Source organism: Gymnoscopelus braueri (genome assembly GCF_963280865.1).
Source record: "Gymnoscopelus braueri genome assembly, chromosome: 10".
Taxonomy (NCBI): domain Eukaryota; kingdom Metazoa; phylum Chordata; class Actinopteri; order Myctophiformes; family Myctophidae; genus Gymnoscopelus; species Gymnoscopelus braueri.
This window is the reverse complement of record NC_137611.1, coordinates 51358874-51382079: the sequence shown is the minus strand read 5'-3', so window position 1 is coordinate 51382079 and position 23206 is coordinate 51358874. Positions and strand designations below refer to the sequence as shown.

The 23206-nt window shown below is 41.9% G+C and overlaps 1 protein-coding gene across 1 annotated transcript in view; it reads left to right on the top strand.

The window, feature by feature from the left end:
* The window catches only part of LOC308093675 (extracellular calcium-sensing receptor-like), a gene marked incomplete at both ends in the record, with an annotated part of 82100 nt that extends 69157 nt beyond the window's left edge, over window positions 1-12943 (top strand). Inside the window, 6 exons of the mRNA XM_080440003.1 lie at window positions 8675-8944; window positions 10290-10496; window positions 10566-10841; window positions 11502-11729; window positions 11820-11943; window positions 12030-12943. Coding sequence (XP_080296129.1) covers window positions 8675-8944; window positions 10290-10496; window positions 10566-10841; window positions 11502-11729; window positions 11820-11943; window positions 12030-12943 — 2019 coding nt within the window. The remainder of the gene's footprint in view (window positions 1-8674; window positions 8945-10289; window positions 10497-10565; window positions 10842-11501; window positions 11730-11819; window positions 11944-12029) is intronic.
* Window positions 12944-23206: the final 10263 nt, after the last annotated feature.

Below are 23206 nucleotides of genomic sequence, written 5' to 3'. Positions count from 1 at the left end.
ATGAGTTACGAGTTTTCTGTCCCTATCGGGACATAACTCGAACGGTGCTGAGTCGGCTTAATCAGACTTTGCAACACTCGACACGGCGACTCACTCGCCGAACGGCTCACTCTGCGGTGCCTCCTGTGGCTCAAGTCCGCTTGAGACGGTGCGCCTCTGTCGTTTTAACTGTTTTTAGGCGGACCGTCTTGGGTCTGAGAACTGCACTTCCACATTCCTGGCGTGCGGAAGTGCCCGGGAAGGCACCGTTTGACTGGAAGGGTACCTCCTTCAAGTCACCGTTTGACGTTTGGTCAAGAAGTCACAATATGCCTTTTGGGGAGTGAGACAGTGTTGGCCGGGGACACAGGGAGGGCAAGACCAGGTTCCTAGCGTGGACATAATGCCAACAGTTTGTTTTATTGTGCTCTTTTTTCTCTAAGCACCTTAACGTCCATATGTATATCATGCACAGTATAAGTATAACATGCACAGTATACATACATTGCTGCTATGCTCAGGCACCTTAGTTTTTTAGTATCTCAGGTACTTTGTAAATATGTAGATAACTTGTCTGGCCTTCTGTTGCTCTCTTGTTTTGATCTCCTTCCCACTTGCCCCCCACCCCCTCTTCCTCTCCCCCCCCCCCCCCCTCTTCTTTCTATGGAAATTAACGTTGCGATGGGAACGATGTACAAAAACGAATTTCACCCACTTCTTTACCTTGTAAACCTGTGATGTGACAATAAAACTGATTCTAATTCTGATTCTGAACAGGAAAAAGCTCCCCAACCTTTAGTTTGATGTTTGATTTGCTATGTCACAAATAAACAACTTTGTAACCTTAAGCTGCTGTGACGCTTCTGGGCGACTGATTTCTTTAGTCCATTTAGACATAACTACAATTGGGGTATTTTGTATTAACAACAATGTCCATGTACTGTTAATCATCTCATTCTGTATGACCCTGGCCTGTACAATAGACCTAACTACAGTAGTAAACATGGCAACTTGTGTCCTTGTTAATTAATGTTAGCATGTTTTGAAACAATCTCCAGTGACAAAAATGGTCTCATTGGATCTGAAAGTTAATTATTTTCCAACAGTGCACCTGTTGAGACACTATTTCATCACCCCTGGGCCAGATGTCATCACTGAGAAACACCTGCCTTTGCTTGTTCAGCTGACGTTTAATTTGTATCCACCTGGGTATAGTCTGCTGTTGTCAGACAATGAGAGATGTCCGCCTACCGATATGTCTGGACACTTCTGAATGCAAGGTAGTAGCAAGAACACCAGCGACAACTCAAAGCTACGCCCACTGCTTTAAAAACCAATCATATCATCGCCTCAATAAGGACCGCCCTGAAACCTTTGGATTGGTTCTGAAATGTAGTTCTATTTTTTTAAGATCTCTAATTGTTTCCACCCAGTTTTAGCAAAGAAAGCTGAGAGAGATTACATCATGCTCTAGTTGAGTGAAGTGTTTAGAGACTCACTGGTCATTTTCCAGGTGCTGGAGCTCACTAACAACCTGTTCCTCTAGGGGACACAAGGGATGACAGTGACTGTATTGTTTTGCTAACACAAACCAAATGTAAGTTAGATAGACATGAAGAAATATATCAAAATAACAGGCCCATGTGAAAAAAATCTGAATTCAGCATCCAGTGAGTGTGTGTGCACAGTTTCGGAGCGACCAGGCCAACGGTGCCGGAGATTAGCTGGTAACACACGGACAGCACGGATGGACACACGGACGGACGGACGGACGGACGGACAAGGGGTAAAACATACTCTCTCGCCTTGCCTTTCGGCCTGGCGGAGACAATCATGTATAAAAGCATGCAATTAGTAGTAAAAAAAAGAGGTAGCCACAATACAAGGCAAACACAAGGCAAGTCCACACGGCAAATAGGCAGATATTATTAGATTTAACTTAGGGATTTTAAAATAACAAAAATGGTTGCTACGGTTGTACTGTACCCACCCAAACAAAGGTAACTATTTCTAATGAATATATTTTATATGATATTATATTGTATATAGGCTAAAGGAGCTGAAATTGTTTTTTGCGGCCATATCGTGATGTATTTCCAAGGGAAACGGGCTGGGAAACACACGCACGCACGCACGCACGCACGCACGCACGCATCTAATCCATCTAATCCATCTAATTGTAAGGTCAGACAGATCTAATACAATTTCCCTTAAAGGGACTACACCATGAATTTAAAAAATAATAATAAATTTAATATCATATTGTTTATGTCCCTCAAACGTTTTTCAAAAGGTTTGAGAGTATGTTTTTTCAATGTATGACATACTTCATTCTGAAAATAGCCGATCTACAATAGCAGATCTACAAGCTCATAGCGCGGCACTCGGTGCTGCGCTATGAGCTTGTAGATCTGCTATTTTCGAATAGCCAAAGAAAATCAAAAAATGACACACAGATGCGTTCCCGGTCTTAATGGGTTAGCCTGTGGTTCACTTTTGAAAGCTGGACGGCTCCCCTATCCTGTAGTACGCAGTGCTTGGTAGCATCTCTTTTGAGATGACAGAAGAGGCGTCTGGGTGTCCATGTCTCTGGACAAAATGTTTCAGCTGGCAGAGCGAAAGTGTTTGTGAACCACTGGTTTAAATAATAATAATAAAGACACTTGGAAGCTCAAGCCCAAAATAAGCAACTACACTTTGCAGTTCCAGTGCAGGGACATCTGGAACTGCAGAGTCACAGTGGTGTGACACTGCAGGGCACAATGTTGTTTTTACACTTTCAGGTTTAGGTCACATTACTGTTTGCCACTTACGTACTCCCTTGAGTACTTGCAGATGTGCGCCCCATATATGCATAATGACCATATATGGCCAACCGGATATCCATATATGCCTATATATGGGCATATTGGCTTTGTTTGTGGTCATGTTTGAGTCAGAGTGACGTGGCTATGGTGATGTCGCCATGACTAGGGTCTTAATTTTTTATCAGGGACCCAGGATATGACAGTTGAAATACCTTGACGTATACATTTGATAGGCAGGTACGCCATAGTGTCTAGTTTGCCAGGAACATGTCCCAAACTAGGTTTCCATAAAACGTTTTGAAAATATGACGGATTTTCAGAAAAAAAATGCGAATTCATGCACGTTTCCATCCACTAATAAAATGCGAATATTCGGTGATAGTTCATGAAATAAGCAGTAAGTAGCGATATTTTGCTAGTGAGATGCATATTATTGGATTTGTATTTTACTTTTTGACGTTCTTACACGCTGTACTAACATATTACACGGCCTGCCTGATAAGCCATTGGGCTCCAAGTCCTCTAACTGTCCAAAGGCTTTCTTTCAATCAGGCTGTCTGGTAATAGTACTAGGCCTTCATGAACAACATTAAGTTGCAGACATGCTTGAATCAGGTCGGACTTGGTATTCACTGGTACAGTACCAGTTCTGCCATATCTTGCCCACCTGAGCACCCACGTTTAATACTTATAATGCGAGGATAACGTGGACACCGCTGGGCGCAAGGATAGCCACAGCACTTGTTTTCCCTCAGTTACCATTGGTCCTTGACTGAAAATAAAGCGCATAAATGATGGTCTTTATTTGGACCATCTGATCAAAGTTGGACTTGGATACAGTTATTAACGGCTACATACTATATGAGGACAGAAACCGTCACAGCATAAGTGCTACCCTCGCACATGCAAGGAAAGCCCAAGAACATAACTAGCATATCCTGCACGAAACAACAACATAGACAGGTCCTCAGCGATGGAACCAAGCATCTCTTGTGCTGTCCTGTTGTAGGGGTGGCGGGACTTGAGTCTGCTTGGGGCGCTGCCTTAGTAAGGGCATGGCTGGCAACTTCCTGGAAGCAGGAATGGGAGTCGGCTGAGCCCACACGTCTGCACCATCACATCCAAGACCCAGGAGATGGAGTCGAAGGAGAACATCCACTACATCGGCATTGGACCTTGCTGAACCGCATCCGAACTGGGGTTGGTCGCTTCAAATCGTCCATGAAGGAGTGGGGCCTGGCAGACAGCGCAGTATGTGAGTGTGGCGAGCCTAAGCAGACTGCCGACTACATAATCACCACCTGTCCTCTGTACAGACCTCTTTCAGAGTCTGGCCTCTTCCTTTATTTTTTTATTTTTTATGCCAATTATCTAAGTGATCCTGGGCGCTGCACTCCCCCCGCCAGCCTAGGGAGCCCAGAGCCGAGCTCATGCCTCCTTCAATGCATGAGAGCCAACTGAGCTTCTTGTCACCTGACAGGGGGGATTTTCCCCGGTTGGACGTAACGCGTGTAAGGAACACGTTATTCCAACCAGTTCCCTTCCCCTCCATCAGACACCCCGGCTGTCATGGGGGAGGAGATATAGCGACCAGAATTACTACATGTTTTTGTGAGGGTATTAACTACCCTAGGAGACACAGGGAGAACATGCAAACTCCACACAGAGTAGGCCCTTTCGCCAACCCCACCTAGGGTATGGGCACTGATGACGCGGAGGAGAAGACACGCCCCCAGTGCCCACAGCGCCCCCAGCGGGAATCGAACTCAGGACCTTCTAGCTGTGAGGCGACAGCGCTACCGTCTGGCTCTGGCCTCTTCCAAGTGGGACCAGAGACAAGAGCGTGGCTTTGCGACACTGAGCTGGACTTGTGACGACAATACACTAAAGAAGAAGAACAGAATAGGAGCAAGACATTAATTAATGGAGCAGCAAATTGTGCACATTAAAAGTCATTCTTAGGTGAGTCATGATGAAATGTAGGCTACTCTATAGATAAACATATGCCGGTCAGGTAAGACGCGTACATGAATTCATAATTTGACATCCTTTTGTCCGAAAATATAATGATCTACTGCCTGGTTAACCATTGTGCAGCCCACTGAAGTCTGCTGGTTGCGTAGAGAAACACAATTCAATCAGGCTGTCTATAAATACTATTCATGAATGTGCTGGACTCTGTATTTTATTTTCATACATTTCATTGTTGAGCCACTAGGTGGTGCATGTATGTTGTGTAGCCCTTTAGCCTCTGTCACTGTGGTCAAATCGGGCCTAATTAAGGGGAATTAGGAACACCTGTAAACCTCAGTATGCTCAGATCTCCTCAGTTTGCACGTTGTGACTGCAGATAGCAGATGTTTGACCTCCACTCTATTTGTGATCACCATAGGATCATTGCTTGTAAGTTTGTGCATTTCCTTTCCTTGTACAAATGATCAGTGTTGATATTTGCTAATTTAGGCTACAGTGTGGTGCTTTATTATACTTTGTAGCTTACACCTGTTTGTTTATGGCATTAGCTGGTGTTGCATCAGCCAGCATTATGTTCATTTGGGTTGTATTGTAGCTGCTGATTTGGGGTTGTGCTTAAATTCATGACATGTGTGTATAATTGTGCAGCACTGCTTAATGTATATAGTGCAGTATACATGACCAATCAATGTTTATTTCTCATTGTTGTAGTTTTACTGTGTGTGTCCTGCTACACTGTGAGTGGAGAGGAATAAATCCATCGCTCTGCGAGAAACAGTAAAAGGACTCCCAGTTGTCTGTCTGCCTAGTTGGAAAAGGGGGAACTTTTTGACGAGGGCGGAATAATGAACGTTAAGTAGTGTGTCATTCACAGAATTATATTTTGCCAACCTGAGCACCCAAGTTATTACCATAATGTGGGTTAGCCTCAGCACTTTGGTTTGCCCACATGTGGTCCTTGTCTCCTTCACTGAAAATGAACCCAAATTTATGGACTTTATTTGGATCAAAGTTTCACCCGAGTTTCAAAAATGGATACCGTTATTAGCTTCTACATGTGAGGACAAAAAGCATCACAGAATAAGTGTGAGACTTTAATTAATGGAGCCGCAAGTTGCGCACATAAACTCATTCATGAAGGTGAGGATATGATTATATTAAAGTGTACTTTATGGAATATATTCACGAAATGACATCATTCGTTACGCTAATTTTGTCATCTGAATGTATTCTTAGGTAGGCCTACAGTTGAAATGTGGGCTACATGCGTTTGGTTATTAAACCTGACGTCACAACGTGGCTTCTACTCATGAATAATAACTACAGGCCTACTTGGTTATAATAGCCTACTAGGCTAATTATAATACAATATGTTAAGCTATAAACTGTGCGATAGTCATGCAAGTTCAATGCTGTCTACTTCAAAACCTATTCGCCAAGTGTTTCCATCCCCCATTTGCGCATTTCATTGTTTTGATAAAGCCACAAAATCCACCCCCTCAAGCACAAAACTGTTTTTTATGTTTTTATTTTTAAGTGTTTCCATTCAGGGATTTGTGCACAAAATGCACAGAAAACAGGTTGATGGAATAAACTCTAAAATATATTTGAGTTTATTTGAAAAGTGTTAGAGCTGAGTTGGTTGGGTGGTGCTGGAGTGGTTGTGGATGAGGGTTCCCATTTGAGCCTGCCTGTGATCTCACTCATCCCCACATGACAGGGGCCTGTCAGGTACAGTAGATAACCTCATTAAATGGTCCAGTGCAATAGTAACTAGTTGGCGGACATACGCAACATAATGTTTTATATGAAAGGATTGCTAGTGTCTGTTAAGCCTTGCCTCTACTGCCTCTGGTGTGAATGATTACGTAGTGGCATAAGGTGACACAGGGGATGACACGGCACTGTGTATAAAATGCAGTAACTGGACAATGGATTTAGAAAGGGGGTTGGGTGTTAGACAGAGGAGGACAGTCATGAGGGTTTCACTAGACACACACCTGCTTTCATACATGTACTTGACCTTGATATTGTTCTCTTCATTCTCTGCTTTGTCTTCCTCACCTTCCTCTTCTTGTGAGTTACAGGAACAATTTAATCTGAACAGAGTTTATAAGGCTGGAGACTTTATTCTGGGTGGCTTGTTACATATCCACCAATACTCTGTCTACTCTGAGTTGTCTTTCACCTCCAAGCAACAGGAGCCCACTTGCTATGGGTGAGTATCACAAATACAATATTAAGCAAGCATAGATAACTTGTTTTGATTGATAGAACCATAGGATTTGTTGATTTTGCATATTTCTACCAAAATAAACATGTATGGTTACAGTGGATTTTTGTGTTAGATTTCACCTTGAAGGCTTCACGTGTGCACAGACCATGGCTTTTGCCATTAATGAGATCAACAGAAACACCAGCCTACTACCCAATGTGACTCTAGGATATAGTCTCTATGATACCTGTATGTCTCTTGGAGTTACATTCCGTACAACATTGTCATTGGTCACTGGGAGAGAGGAGCAGTTTCAATTGAATGAGAGATGTGTTGGCTCCCCTCCAGTGCTAGGAATTGTGGGTGCTGCTACCTCAACAAATTCTATTGCTATTGCTAGAATATTAGGTTTATACAGAGTGGCCCAGGTAAGTTTTCTATTTGAACCCCCTTTTATCATGACATATTTCATGCCTAATTTTGGTTGCTTTGTTATTTACTAATCTAAAATGTTATCATTTTTACAGCTTGAAAGACATAGAACATATTTATCGTTGCTGTCGAGCTTAAACCTTTTTCATTCATAAATGCCCTACTTTGTCATACTACAGTGTCACACTGACACCATATGACACGTTGTGATCTTGAAGATCGGCTATCTTTGTTATTTTTGTGTTTCTGTGTTTTTTTTTATATTGAACCAGTGAAAAGTATTAACAAGAGCTTGTGACTAAATAATAACTACATTGGATCCCCCATTTCCTGAAAAGTAATTGAATTGGACAGAAGAGTTTTCCACCCGACAATATGACTTTCAACTAGAGCATGTGAACAGAGCTGGCAGATTTTGAATGGAGTGTGAAGCAGCTTTTCAGAAGGAGAGAGAGGGGGGGGTGATTATAACACAGGGATTATTGTTATATTCTCACATGCTCATATGCTCTTATCCTCTGTTTGCAGTGGACAGTTGTTAATTATTTAATATATTAGATAACAGATGTGTTGTAACTCTTGTAGGTCAGTTACGCTTCCACCTGTGCCTGTCTGAGTGACCATAACCAGTTCCCATCCTTCTATAGAACAATCCCAAGTGACGCCTTCCAGGTGATTTTATAGACTCTACATCCGTTGGTATAGTAGTACAGTGGTTCTCACTTTTTCATGTCATGTTTCCACAGTATTTCAAAATGTTCTCAAATTATTTTTTTGAACTAAAAGATCAACAGCTCACATAGTTGTGAGCTTGTATTTTGGCTCTTTTGAAATAGCCAATATATATATATATAGGGATAAAGTGGTTAAACTGATTTTGATGCTATAAACTGAATATGCTGGGGACCAACCTAGAACCTCCTCAACGTCACCTGGGGGTCCCTGGACCCCAGTTTGAGAATCACTGTAGTAGTACATGTTCCACACACTTGACAAATAACTCCCTCTATTAAGTCTACTAGTCCATACCCGGTGAAGTGCACACAGCACAGACAGACAGACAGACACACAGAGGTTTGTAGAATTATAGGAGGATTACGGTATTGCATATCTTGTTAGTATTGCTGCTGGTGCTAAAGGTCTTTATTGACAGCATCAAAAGAGAATGATTAGACCTTTTCTATTGTGGAATCTGTATAGGAGATTCACTGATTCACTATGTGAATAATCTAGCCTAAGCACATATCCCTCCATTATATCCAATCAGGTACGAGCTATGCTCCAGATTATGAGGTGGTTCAGGTGGACCTGGGTAGGAATGCTGTTGATTGATGATGACTATGGACACAACGCTGCCAGATCCTTCCAGTCTGAGCTGGCCCAGTCTGGTTTGGCTTGTCTAGCGTATGTGGAGGTTGTGCCCAAGGACTCGGACCCAGATGAACTTCAGAGGATTGTCTCTGTGATGAAGAAATCCACAGCTCGTGTGGTCATTGCATTTGTATTTGAGAGCCGTATGGCTAAACTCCTGGAGGAGGTTTGGTTTATTATTGTCTCGGCATGGCGCGAGTATGTTTTACCCCCTGTCCGTCAGTCCGTGTGTGTGTTTGTCCGTGTGTCCGTCCGTCCGTCATTCTGTCATTTTGTGTACAGCTAATCTCTGGCACCGTTGGCTTCACATCGAAACTGTGCACACACACTCCCTGTTTTAGTGCCACCAGGAGGCCGCTTTTTGTACACAGTAGCTCTATAGTCATGTGATCAACACGGATCTGTCCAATTTTCCATATTCTATCCTGATTGGCTAAGGTTGGCTTCCAAAGTTTGCTGGATTGCTCCGTTTTCAACAAAATGCCTCAAATCATGAACGCAGCTTGCGATCTCCGTGAAATTTCACACGCACATTCCCACTAGGCCGAGGAATATTTTTTTCAAATCAGCCTCATGGTGACGCTATAAAAGGCAGATTTTTCACATTTGCCTTTAGTGCCACCAGGAGGCCGACTTATGTAAAACACATGTTTTCATATTAAGCCTGTATCCAAATTGCACACAAATCTGTACACATGATCTCTATAGTCATGTGATCAAGATGGATCTGTTACATTTTTCATATTCCATCCTGATTGGCTAACATCGACATCTAAAGTGTGAAGGAGTGGCCCGTTTTGAACAAATTGCCACACATCATGAACGCAGCGTCCGATTGCGGTGACATTTTGCACGCACATTCGCACTACGTTGAAGAACAAATGCCACTCTTTTAACATTGCCCTATTATAGCGCCACCAGGAGGCCGATTTTTGCAACACATTTTCCTTTTTTATATTACTCCTACAAATTTTGTCCAAACATTTCTCCATAGTCAGTGATCAAGATGGTTCCGTCCGATTTTTCATATTCCATCCTGATTGGCAAATTCCAAACATTGCTGCCCCACAATAACCTACCTGACCTGGCGGAGACCTGTGCTCCGAGGAGCACGTTTTCTAGTTCATGATGGATTCATAATTATAAGGATGACATTAGCTATATTGAAGTGCACAAACTCTTTCAGAAAAACAAAAACGCAATGCAATTTAATCACTCTCTAGATTCATCAATTTAAATGCTCAGCAATAGTGTGATGTTCTTATTTACCTTTTGATCACAGTGCTTCTGTATACAATAAGCAAACAGATAATAACACCAATCAAACATCTTACTGCTATAACCAATTCTTAAAAAGTCTGTCTGTGGGTTTTGAACCTATGAAAAGTATTAACAAGAGCTTGTGACTAAATAATTACATTGGATCCATTTGAACACATGTTTGGTTTTGGACATACAAGGTTTCTGTCGAACAGAAATTATATACTAATATATTTTGTTCAACACAATAGGTGGTAAAGCAGAATGTGACAGGTCTTCAATGGATGGCCAGTGAGGCATGGACATCATCGGCCATACTCCAGACTCCTTATTTCATGCCGTACCTGAGAGGCACCCTGGGTATTGCCATCCGTCGTGGAGAGATACCAGGTCTCAAAGATTTCTTGTTAAAAATACATCCTGACAATGACCCTGACAACAGCCATGAAAATAACATAGTAAGTATTTTGATTAATTTCATATTAAACTGGTTTATTTATGTTTAAGTCTTTATTGTGTTTCTTCAGGTGAGGCAGTTTTGGGAACACACATTTCAGTGTAAGTTTGCACCCCTTCCTACAGAGTGGGTGGATAATGGTGGAGGGGTGTGTACTGGACAAGAGGACCTAGGAACAGCAGAAACTTCACTTTTGGATGTGTCTGACCTCAGGATACAGTATAATGTGTACAAGGCTGTGTATGCTCTGGCCCATGCCTTTCATGACATGTTGCAATGTGTGCCAGGAAGAGGGCCTTTCATTGGGCACAGCTGTGCCAGTTTGCAGACAATACAGCTATGGCAGGTGGGTTATTAATTCACAGTTTGCCTGTAAATTTTTCTAGGTGGACTCACATTTAGACTAAAAGTGAATTTATGTAAATATGACATTGGTAGAACACATGAAAAATGTACACTGTAGGATGAAAAATGCATTATTAATGTATTATGAATAATGATTGTACTATGAATAATGATTGTACTATGAATACTGTTGACATTAATTGAAACAGAATCATATAAAAAGTTTAAAAGCTATACTGTGATAGTACAGCTAGATCATTGCTATAGAGCAGGGGTGGGATCAGGGTCAACTTTAAAATCTTGAACCGCGCGCACACGCACGCACGAACGCGCGCGCGCGCACGCACGCACGCACGCACGCACGCACGCACGCACGCACGCACGCACGCACGCACGCACGCACACACACACACACACACACACACACACACACACACACACAACCACTTACAATGTACAATCAATTAACAATTTAAGCACTTAGTAGATGCTCTTATCCAGAGCGACTTACAATAAGCAAGGTAATCACATACATAGAATGCAAACAATATAATCGTTAGAGCAAATCAGTCCTAAATTATATAAATGACATAGTTCAGTGTTGACAATGAGTGGTAATCCCCTTTAAATTCTTCATAATGTCCATCATCACAATTTTCAGCTTGTCTATTACCTGGAAAAGGTCAACTTCACCACATCAAATGGTGATGATGTATCATTTGATGAGAATGGTGATCCTTTACCAATCTATGATGTCATGAACTGGGTGTGGCTCCTTGATGGAAGCATGAAGGTTCACAATGTGGGTGTGGTCAAGAAGTCAGCCTCCGGATATGAAGAACTCATCCTTGATGAAGACAAAATCTTCTGGGACTTTGAAACCAAAAAGGTCACTTTGGCTTTCTGAAGTAACTAATGTTGAGCTCATGATGTGAATGTAATTCAGACTGAAACTGATCACTGTTCATTTCCTCTGTAGCCTCCTCGGTCAGTGTGCAGTGAGAGCTGTTCCCCTGGAACCCGTGTGGCCAGAAGGAAAGGAGAACCTGTCTGCTGCTTTGACTGCATTGCTTGCTCTGAGGGAGAGATCAGCAATGCAACTGGTAATTTTATATTATGTATGTACGGTAGATTATCTTTAGAATGATACTGTACTTCTCTGTCCCTTTAATCTTCTCTTCTTTATTAGACTCTACAGAGTGCACCAGTTGTCCAGAGGACTTCTGGTCCAGTACCCAGCGTGACCACTGTGTCCCTAAAAGTGTGGAGTTCCTCTCCTACCATGAGGCCCTGGGTATCTCCTTGACAACCATCTCATTGCTAGGCACAGTTGCCTGTGCCATTGTCCTGGGAATCTTCATCTATCATCGAGATACACCCATGGTACGCGCCAACAACTCAGAACTCAGTTTCCAAATTTTGCTGTCACTGATACTGTGTTTCATGTGCTCACTTTTGTTCATTGGCCGTCCCAGGCTCTGGACTTGTCAGTTGAGACATGCAGCTTTTGGGATCAGCTTTGTGCTGTGTGTCTCATGTATCCTTGTAAAGACTATGGTGGTGTTGGCCGTGTTCAAGGCCTCCAAGCCTGGGGGTGCAGACATTATGAAGTGGTTTGGTGCTAAGCAGCAGAGAGGAACCGTTCTGGCTCTTACTTCCATCCAGGCAATAATCTGCACAGCCTGGCTTGTGTCTGCCTCACCAACTCCTCATAAAAACACACAATACAACAATGATAAGATAGTCTTTGAGTGTAATGTTGGATCAACAGTTGGTTTTGCAGTGTTACTAGGTTACATTGGTTTACTGGCACTTCTCAGCTTCGTCCTAGCATTCATGGCAAGGAATCTTCCAGACAACTTCAATGAAGCCAAGTTAATCACTTTCAGCATGTTGATCTTCTGTGCCGTGTGGATAGCGTTCATCCCAGCATATATCAGCTCTCCAGGCAAATATGCAGATGTAGTGGAGGTATTTGCTATTTTAGCATCTAGTTTTGGCATTTTGGTGGCACTGTTTGGCCCAAAGTGTTATATAATCATTTTTAAACCTGAGAGAAACACTAAGAAGTCCATCATGGGTCGCGGTCCCAACAAGATGTAGAAGCAGAAATTCAATGATAACACATGTTCTGTGTATTTTATAACAATAAAATATGGATCAGAATGATGATAACCTTGTTAGTGATAGATTTAGTTTTCTGCCTAAATAAACTAAAAGCAGTAATCCGGTCAGAGATGCAAACACTAATTATCTGTCATAAATAAACATTGTGAAAAGGTTTGGTGATTTGGTGACCTACACATGGATGACAAAGAATTGCACTCCTTCATGGGTCAAAGCAATACAGCTATGTAAGCGGCAAATTGGCAAAAGTACATTATTTTTATATCTGCATTATTGTTTCAAGGCTTCTGTTTTAAACTATTTAAAGCGGCTTTGTGCGACATTTTCATTGTCGAAAGGCCTGAAAAACACTATTGTGCCAACCAGTGTGCACGTTTTATAGCATGTTTAAGAAAGTGGAGCATAGCGTGTCTTCTCCTCCGCGTCATCAGCGCCCATACCCTAGGTGGGGTTGGCGAAAGGGCCTACTCTGTGTGGAGTTTGCATGTTCTCCCCGTGTCTCCTAGGGTAGTTAATACCCTCACAAAAACATGTAGTAATCCTGGTCGCTATACCGCCTCCCCCATGACAGCCGGGCGCCTGATGGAGGGGAAGGGAACTGGTTGGAATAACGTGTTCCTTCCACGCGCTACGTCCAACCAGGGAAACTCCCCCCTGTCAGGTGACAAGAAGGTCAGTTGGCTCTCATAGTAGGGGGTACTAAGCACAAAAAATTGCCAAATCGTTACGCGGCGGATAAAAGCATGAAATTTGATACAGATGTCCCTTGGGTCATCCTAAAACATCCTAGAAGGGGTGCCCAAAAAAATCTTAAACAGGAAGTGAGTTATGGACAAAATTCAAAATGGCCACCTAAACTGTTGACCGTTGACTCAAAAGACACCAAAAGAATCTCCAAAAAGCATACAATTTGGCACATATGTCCCTTGGGTCATCCTAAGACATCCTAGAAGGGGTGCCCAAAGGAATCTCAAACAGGAAGTGAGTTATTGACTAAATTGAAAATGGCCGCCTAGTGTTGTCAATTGACTCAAAAGACAACTAAAGAATCTCATAAAAGCATACAATTTGGCACACATGTCCTTTTGGTCATCCTAAGACATCCTAGAAGGGGTGCCCAAAATTTTTTTAAGCAGGAACTGAGTTATTGACAACATTTAAAATGGCCGCCTACAGTGTTCTATTGACTCAAAAGACAACTAAAGAATCTCATAAAAGCATACAATTTGGCATACATGTCCCTTGGGTCATCCCAAGACATCCCAGAAGGGGTACCCAAAAAAATCTTAAACAGGAAGTGAGTCATTGACAAAATTGAAAATGACCGCCTACAGTGTTGTCGATTGACTCAAAAGACAACTAAAGAATCTCATAAAAGCATATAATTTGGCATACATGTCCCTTGGGTCATCCTAAGACATCCTAGAAGGGGTGCCTGAAATGATCTGAAACAGGAAGTGAGTTATTGACTAAATTGAAAATGGCCGTGTACAGTGTTGACAGATGATGCAAAAGACACTCATAAAAAATAATCTCATAAAAGCATGACATTTGGTACAAATGTCCCTTGGGTGATCTGAATGCATCCTAAGGGGTGCCAAAAAAAGTTTTAATAGTCTCTCAATGGAAAACACTCCTCCCACACGGGCTGCACTGCTACAATATTCAAATCAAGCAGCCAATCTGGCATTTGGTCCAGAAGCCTGAAAGCTATGCAATCTCTACCATCTCCTGACAAATATGGATGGATTAAAGTCGCTGATTCGTGGACACCTTTATGGACACTCTTGCCAGAGGCTGCTTAAGTTTGTAGAGAACTCAAGTGTGGCTGCAAAGCTGAGCCCTTCTGTTCGAGAAAGTGTAGATGCCGGGATGCTGGGTTACCTTGCAGAGCATTATGCCAATGTGCTGGTAATTGCGAAATGGCACACATGAATGTAGTTACTAAACACTAATCACAAAAAAACAGTAATGATCAAGAAGAAAATACATGAGAAGATAGAGTGTAAAACAAGCAAGAAGATGTAGAGTGCAAAATAAATAAGATGCAGAGAGTAAAATAAGAATATGCAGAGTGTAGCAATCACACGCCGAGATCATAACTTCAGCATGGTACAGGACGTAATATTCCATAAATCATATAAATATAATTTATGAATTATTACAATATATATATTGATATATACTGAAACTTACGTCACTGTAACAGTAACGTGAGTTCTTGTCAGACTTGCAATAAATATCCCAATAGTATTACTGTAAACAGAGAAAAATGAATGACACACGCCTTCTTAATAAAAATAGTCTCAGAAATTTATTAATGAAAATAAATGCACAAAGATGATCGGAAATGCCACTGTATTTCGTTGTACGTCATAACTAGGTGATCTTTCATTCAACGTTTAATGACAGGCTGGTGCTGTCCTCAAAGGTCATGACTTAGACCTAGGTAGGTTTCCATCGTAGGCCATATTTTGAGGAAGGCCGGCATGTAACGCCATGCTCTCCATCAATATATGCTAACTACTAGGGAGCCAGTTAGATAATTTAGAACCAAAAAGAACGTATTAGTTCCCCCACTCAAATGAGGGCTTAAATGTTAGTAGATAAAGTGGAACCGAGGATATCATGTGGGGAAAGAATTGAACAGAAATTAACTACCACGCTGCCTGGAAAATGACGTTTCATGGAGCCCTTTAGGAAGGAAGAAATCTACACATCCATACAGCATATCGTCAGATAGTTGCCATAATTTCATGTTTTAGACTCATACGACCTGGTTGGGAGCCCTTTTGTGACAGTCTTTTTCCAGAGTCCAGTGAGAGGTCAAAATCTTTAGTCTCTGGGAGTCGAGACCTCCCAGAGTGCCGGAGTAGCAGAGGAGAGCGTCCCTGGGGGGGAAACTCTACCAGGGTCTTGGTGGGAGAGACAGTACGATGGGTCGGTGCCCCATACCTTCTCCCACCCCCCGGTTCCTCTGGGATCAGGTCATCATCTGGGTTGAGGAGTAGCAGAGAGCAGAAGCAGGAAGAGCGCTGGAGGGCTGGTGCAGGAGAAGAGAGAGAGAACGGGGGTCTCTCTGTCTTTATAGAAAGGGGGCCGGTCGACCGACGGTGAGGGAGGCGGCCTCCAGTTCTTAGTGTAGATCTCATATTGACACACATCATCCAGTGAATGATATTGACTTATTGTTCGTCCCTTGATGACGCATCGTCACTGAGTCTCTTTGGGCTTCTCATTGTACGTGAAATCAAAAATGCAATTCAGGCATATCTCCGCATCATATACATTTAGGTTAGGTTTGTTAGTAAATGACTCAAAACAGTGTGGGCTCTACTACCCATCCATAGGCGACACACACAACACATTCAATAGTTCCTTTCTTCACCCGACTGGGGCCAGGCCCGCAGGCATTCGATCCAAGGACATAATATTTGCAATACAATGTCTTTGTCCCATTGTCCCAGTGGGAATGAGAGGGAGAGAGAGCGGGGATGTGTGTGTGTGTGTGTGTGTGTGTGTGTGTGTGTGTGTGTGTGTGTGTGAGAGTGTGATGTCATCTCTCTCTTTCCTGAGTCCATTTCCTGCATGTCATAAATAACTTTGGGCTCCCCCCCTTCACTTCCAGAGTGGAGGGAAGCTGGAGACAGAGAGAGAGTGGCTTGGTGTGTAATCGGAGCTCAGGCTGGCAAACTGCATTCCTTCTTCATCCTTATCTTTATGGCCCTGCAAGGGCCTCGCCTCAGAGTCCCAGGGGTCGCTGAGGTGACACGGTGGTCAGACGTCCACAGTTACTCTGGCCCTGTGAGCTTGTGGGGAGAGAACCTGATTTGTCTTTAATATCCAAAAATGCACGTATCCGCATAAGTCCAATTTTGGGGGATGGCCCTGCGTTCATATCACTACAGACCCCCCTGTTCATGGTTGCTGGATCCTTGATGTCATCAAGGGTTCATCAGTCTATGAAGAAAAAGAAAAACAGCAGGGCAAAAACCCAAAAATTGGACACGGCCCAGAGACTTTCCGGCCTCTGTGATCGGTAATCATCTTAACGTGTCATTATGGCAACACTACTAAAGTCACACATTCGCGACATACACACCAAGGTTGAAAAGCGCAGAGGTGAAAAGAAAGAGGGTGCTTAGACCATAGTATAGGGGTCTCTATACCCATTTCTGGTATACCTTTTTACTTCCTCTATTCAGAGTACAGGCTGCTTTGAGTGGTGAGCAGCTGGTTTAAGGGCCATGATAATAGGGGACACACACAAGGGGTAGCATGCAGTCAGAGTGGCTCTTTGTGAAAGTGAGCCTACTTCTATGAGTTTTTTCCTGAAGGAAAACAAATAAAAAAAAACACAAACAAAACGGCTCTTATCCCATTCCTAATATTGTGTGGGAGAGAGTTTTTGGTTTTTAATACCCTATTGGTATTTGTCTTGGATCTATGTAGAAAAACAGACAAGCAACAAAATAAAACAAAACAAAAGAAACCTTGAAAGTATTATTGAACTCATCAAATGAGTCCTAACACTTGACTTGTCATGCAAGGATGGTCTTCTCTGAATGTCTAAATGATGTTGTTAGTTTCCGATCCGATTAGTGTTCAGCAACCTTTAGTAGCTGTGACTTATATAGCACATTTTCACTTGTTTAGGGAGAGGTCGGAGATTTTGTTTCAGTGTGTTAACTGCAACCCTACCACAGTAAAGAACTACAAACATGGTGACCTCTACTTAGTTACCTAAAGTCAATATGTCTATTTGGGCACCATGCTGTCATGGCTTTTGAGCCTTGGTCCATTGTCAACTAGGTTTAGTTAGACCATAACTTACACGTGTTCTTGGGGTCACCCTGGGGTTACCTCAAGCTATCATTAGATAGGCTGACATGAGCACCTGGTGCCAGCATTCAGCACTGCTGTCCCTGAATTGTGTCAACAGACTTGGTCAACAGTTGGCAATCTTAGGGTGATATCATTGTTTATGACTGACCCCCCTTATGAGGAGTTGAGTAGTCAACAAGGCTTGTCGCAGTGATTGATCAGCGCCGCATTATAATGTCACACCTGAAATTGCCAAGTTTTGTATCACATAAGGGTTGGGGTCTGTGAAGTGGCTTAGCATAGCGAGCCACGAGGTAGACTATATGGGCGGGAAATCGAGTTCCAGCGGTCAGGGTGTCTGTGTAGACATGGTGGGCCCATTGAGGGCCCCAAGTGTAGTTAGTAAAAGCAAATGGCACGGGCTTCAGGAGCCACGTGGAAAATGTCAAATGTGCCTAATCTATCCGAGCTGCAACCATTCATTAAGCTTTTGACCCATAAGGAGAAGAGCTTTATTGACAGGAGCCACAAAAGAAATTATAGTAGCACTAATGCCTGGGTCCAATTTTAATTGGACATAGTAACACTTTGATTTACACCTGGTACCTTTAGCATAGGTCGTCAGTATCATTGACAGCGCCTAGTCCTAGGAAAAACAGTTTGTAACAGTGTAAATAGTAGATTATAGGTACGTTTTTAGTTACCATTGATTATGAAAATAAATTCAATCCATTATAAAACTACACTTACAACCGTCAAACTTAATGTGTCGTTTTAAAGGAGAAAGAAAAACTTTTCAACACCGCATGGGCCTGAAGTTGAATCAAGCAGTTAACTATTAACGCCTATGGGTTTTGGGTGACTACTATATTGGTTTGTATGGGGCGGTTTCATACACGTTCGAAGTGTGCTTTCTCATACCACGCGTGCAAACCATATGCCCGCCCTACAATTACAAGATATAGCAGACCACATAAGTTATTGATTTTTAGGCAGTGCCCAAAAATATATCACACAACTCCAACACTTATAAGTTCCGTCCGGGGACCTATAGACTTGCATAAACCAAAAGGTAATAGGAATTGTTTAAACGACCCCGATGATCATGGTTAGTTCAGCCGCAGTGGTTTACATGAGTTTAAAGAATACGCCTATCATTAAATGACCCAGAGGTGTGTCTTGGTTAGATAGCCATCATGGGGCGGTAGGCTTACGTCACTCCTGTGTGGAAATATAGTACAAGCGTCAACCTCATGTCTGTTGCTATGACTACTAGTCATGCGTCATGGGCAGGACTGGTTTCTGGGAGGGTGCATTGCGCGCCTCACACAGAAACATGGCCCATACGTCTCATGACATGACCTTTTGAAATAGACAAAAATTGTTTCGCACAGGTTGCTTGTAATGCACACAAAATTAAGGGTCCCCCCTACAGCATTTGGCTAGGGTAGGACACAAAACTAGAAGGAGTGGTACATGCAGCAAAAACTGGTGAAGTACTAGTGGAATTGTACTTAGTAGGCCGTGTGAAGATGAGACAAGGTTTCCCTGATAATTATTTTGAGGTGTTTAGCTTTGTTCGAGACCTAAAAATTTAAGAGGGATTATTAGTCCCAGGTTCCTTAGTTTAGTTTATTTATTTTTTTAAATAAACGTTTATTTGGTTCGAATAGTAAAGTATCTTTGATTGAGAGAAAAGTCTTTGAAGGTTCCTTTGGGTTTTCCCCAAAATAACCGAGATTCAAAAGAGAAAACAAAATTTTTAAATTTGGAAAAACTAATCAGAGAGAAGTGAAAAAAAAATTAATGCGAAAAAAAAAAATCTAATTTGAAAAGTTTATTCCAATTCCAATTTATTTTTTTATAAACCTTAACTAAATTCAATCTCCAAAAATTAATCCCAAAAAAAAATTAATAAAAAAAAAAAAAATTCAATTTTTTTTTTTTTTATTAAACTTTAAATAATTTTAACCAATTATAAAAACTTCAGAATAAACGTGAACAATCTGCAAAGTATCTTTGGCGACCGAAACGTTGAAAAACTGACGGTATTATAACCGAAAATACTTTGCAACTGTCAAGATTTATTGTGTTGTTTCAAAAAGTAAAAAAAAAAATATATAATCTGTTTCCAAATTCGAACTAAGATTAGCTTTCCGAATCAAGCAGTTAACTTATTAACCCTTTACTTTAAAACGAGCTCAAACTTTAACTCAGAAAATTACTATGGTCCGTTGGGTTTGGATCCACCAGGCTCTGTCTGTGAGTTGTCAATGAAATGACCCAGATGAAACTTTTGTCACCCCGGTTTTGTTTGTCAAACTCACAGTCAAACTCTCGCCGATTCGAACGCACCATTTATAGCTAAACCTCTAAAAACAACACTGGATCCCAGTCTGTCTTCACACAACGTCACGTCACCACCACAGATCTTTATCTCAAGTGAATGTCTCACTGGAGCTCAACTGTAGTGGGGGAAGGAGTTCTTAGCTCCACAAAGCCGTTGCACGTGCTGTGACGTTATAAACGGGAGGGGCGTGTTGACGTAATTCAAAATGGCGCTAACTGAAATGTCACGGAAGGACCAGACCGCAGTCGCCAGGCTGTACATGCCTGCTGGGTTTGTGTTGAAAACACGGCTTTCCTTCCGGACAGCAATTTTGCACTCAAAGTTAGATTACGGGTCAGTTTGAAGAGGACAGCATTTGGCTAGGGTAGGACGCGCATTGGTTTTCCATGCGGTCTGTCTATCAAACCGTGACGCGACCTTGATTGTGGGGAATCTGACTATACTGCGGTGTAGGGAGGTGCTAAGATACGGTTAGCGCTAACCATATGAGACCTCATACACTCACAAAGTATAGTAGGTCGCCGTTATGTAATTTGTAAATTTTGTTGTGATTTTTGGCGGAGACAAAACCCATGTCTATATATATAGCTCCCACAACTGTATCACCATCATCTGTCCGGGGGAAACTAGCAGATCAAAACTGCTCGTCCCCCCCATAGGAAAGCACAGAGGAGACACCTGTAGCGTTGGGGCCAGGGTCTGTAGGCGCTTTGAAGACATTTGTTTCACTTAAGAGCATGCAACCTTGCAGCTACTCTTTAGTTACTCACAGAGTATCATTCTTGACTGATACACAAACATAGGTAAACTACGTCCCTTGAACTATGGCTGCTTATAAAAATTGCCATACCAACTGTTCTGGCTGTTACAGAGTATAGGGCATGACTCTATTTCTCTTGTGACAGGAGGGGACTTCTTATAGCTCCAGTTGTACAGGTCGGTTGAAGCAACCTGATCTCTACACCTTTTTGAAACGGTGGAGTCATGGCTCTCAACTCAACTCAATACAGCCCACCTAGTCTTTTCTCAGTGCATTAATCACCTCGTGCTGGACAAATGTCTTTGTTTGGGCACTCTCCCTTCTTTTTTTTTTTTCGGAGTGGTCACAACAAACAAAATTGGTGCCTCAATATATACTGCATGGGCCGGCAACGTAAACACTGTATCACTGAGAGGATACTCTAGCGTATACGGAATTATATTGAATGATCGTGATACTGTTATTGGATTTTTAACACTTGAGAGCTTGGTGAGTATGACTAGGTTGCAAAAATTGCGTACGAGTGGCATACAATCAAATACTTTTAGTTAATTTAAGTATGCAGTAGCAGTGTGCAGTGACATTGTTTTCTCATTTAACTGGGAGTAAACAGGATTGAAGTGAAATGTAATTTCAGTCCAATCTTCCCAGAGAATTCAGAAGCCCGGATTAACCGGAACAAATAGCATGGAACTACATCTCATACACACTTAGGACTATGGGCCTAGTTCAGAATGGTAGTATAAAAGAAACTGGGTTTCTTAGGGAAAAAGGCAAAATGTTCGAGCTTACTCAAAACAAGCACTATTTTGATCAGGATTTTGCCACACTTTGACCTGTACCATTGTTTAGTCCTTAATTTGAATTGAGGCGGAAACATTAAACCAATTATACTTAGGCTCCCATCAAATCATGGTGAAATTAGCAGTGGTCACCTACATTCTTTTCTTTAAAGTCCCTTTTGAACTTGCAAGGCCTCACAGCATGGCACTGGAGGTAAAATAATAGGTGCTGTAATTTCTCAAACCGGGTTACATCCGGTATAGTTATTCTGTCTCTTCTTCGTAATATACCTACATATGGGATAACATATGCCAGTATACCACTTCGAAGATAAGAAAACTGGGCTTACATATGTAACCTCCAGTCATCCTGTCTCCTCTTCGTAATACCCTTACATATGTTATCCCATATGCAAGTACATTACGCTGAAGACAAGGAAACTGGGGCCACACACGTAACCTTTAGTTTTAATCGTCTGGTAACAGACTCTCATCATTTAATAGCCTAAGATTGTTTCCTAAGTAGACGAACATAACTTTGAAATCATCAGGATAAAAATTAGAGGACTTAAAGTACATTAAAATTTGAATCCTTCTTCGAAAAGTTAAAAATGTTAACAGCAATTTAGTGTGTAATTGTTTAAAATCTTCATTTTTTTTTAAATTATCACCATAAAATGATGACTTCACGTTGAAATCCAATTTGATTCAGTCAGAGTTTTGTCATAATTAAACCCTCGTATGTAGTTGTTCTCTTAACAATCAACAAATCATGGCTTTGGATTGACAGAATAAGAATCATGAATTCAAAATCAAATCAAGTGAACTCAAAGGTAAAATTTGGAATAATCAAATAATCACACCAAGTATTTGCATGTCATTCATTTCAGAATTTTGGCTCATTTGAAAGCCATGTAGCCACAGTAGGCTAGTATAAATCAAAGTTTGTCCTGATCCACGTTTATTAACTCAGCCGTGTTGGGATCAGCGGCTGAGATTAATTGAGATAAATTGGGAACTTGAATAGAATTTATTCAATAAAAGTTCCTATGCTTGTCTTAAATTTAGGAGTAAGTCAACAACATTTCACTTGATCGGTACACCTCTCAGTCCTAGTACTCTACAAACAAGTATCACAGTATCACAATATTTAGCAGACATGCTTATGTTGAGCCCAAGCAGGGAGGAGGAGGAGGGGTGATTTCTTGTCATTCTGTCCACGCCTGGATAAACATTTGGGTTGGAAGCCACAAAGCTGAGTGGCAGGGCCCTCACATGAAGGTTGTAAAACTTCCCCCCAATCCATGTTGGATTCAGTTAGAAAAACACCAGAGCAAGACATTTGGATTGTGACAACAAACACCCACTACCTCCAAAAATAGTAGCCTAATGCTACCCAAATGCACTTTGCTGGAAAATATCTCATGACGGAGGGAGCCTTTTAATTCCCTCAGGTTAAAAGAGGGGGCCTCCCTCACCGTCCAAAGTGCTTACGTCACAGGGGCTTGCCTATCAGTCCATAA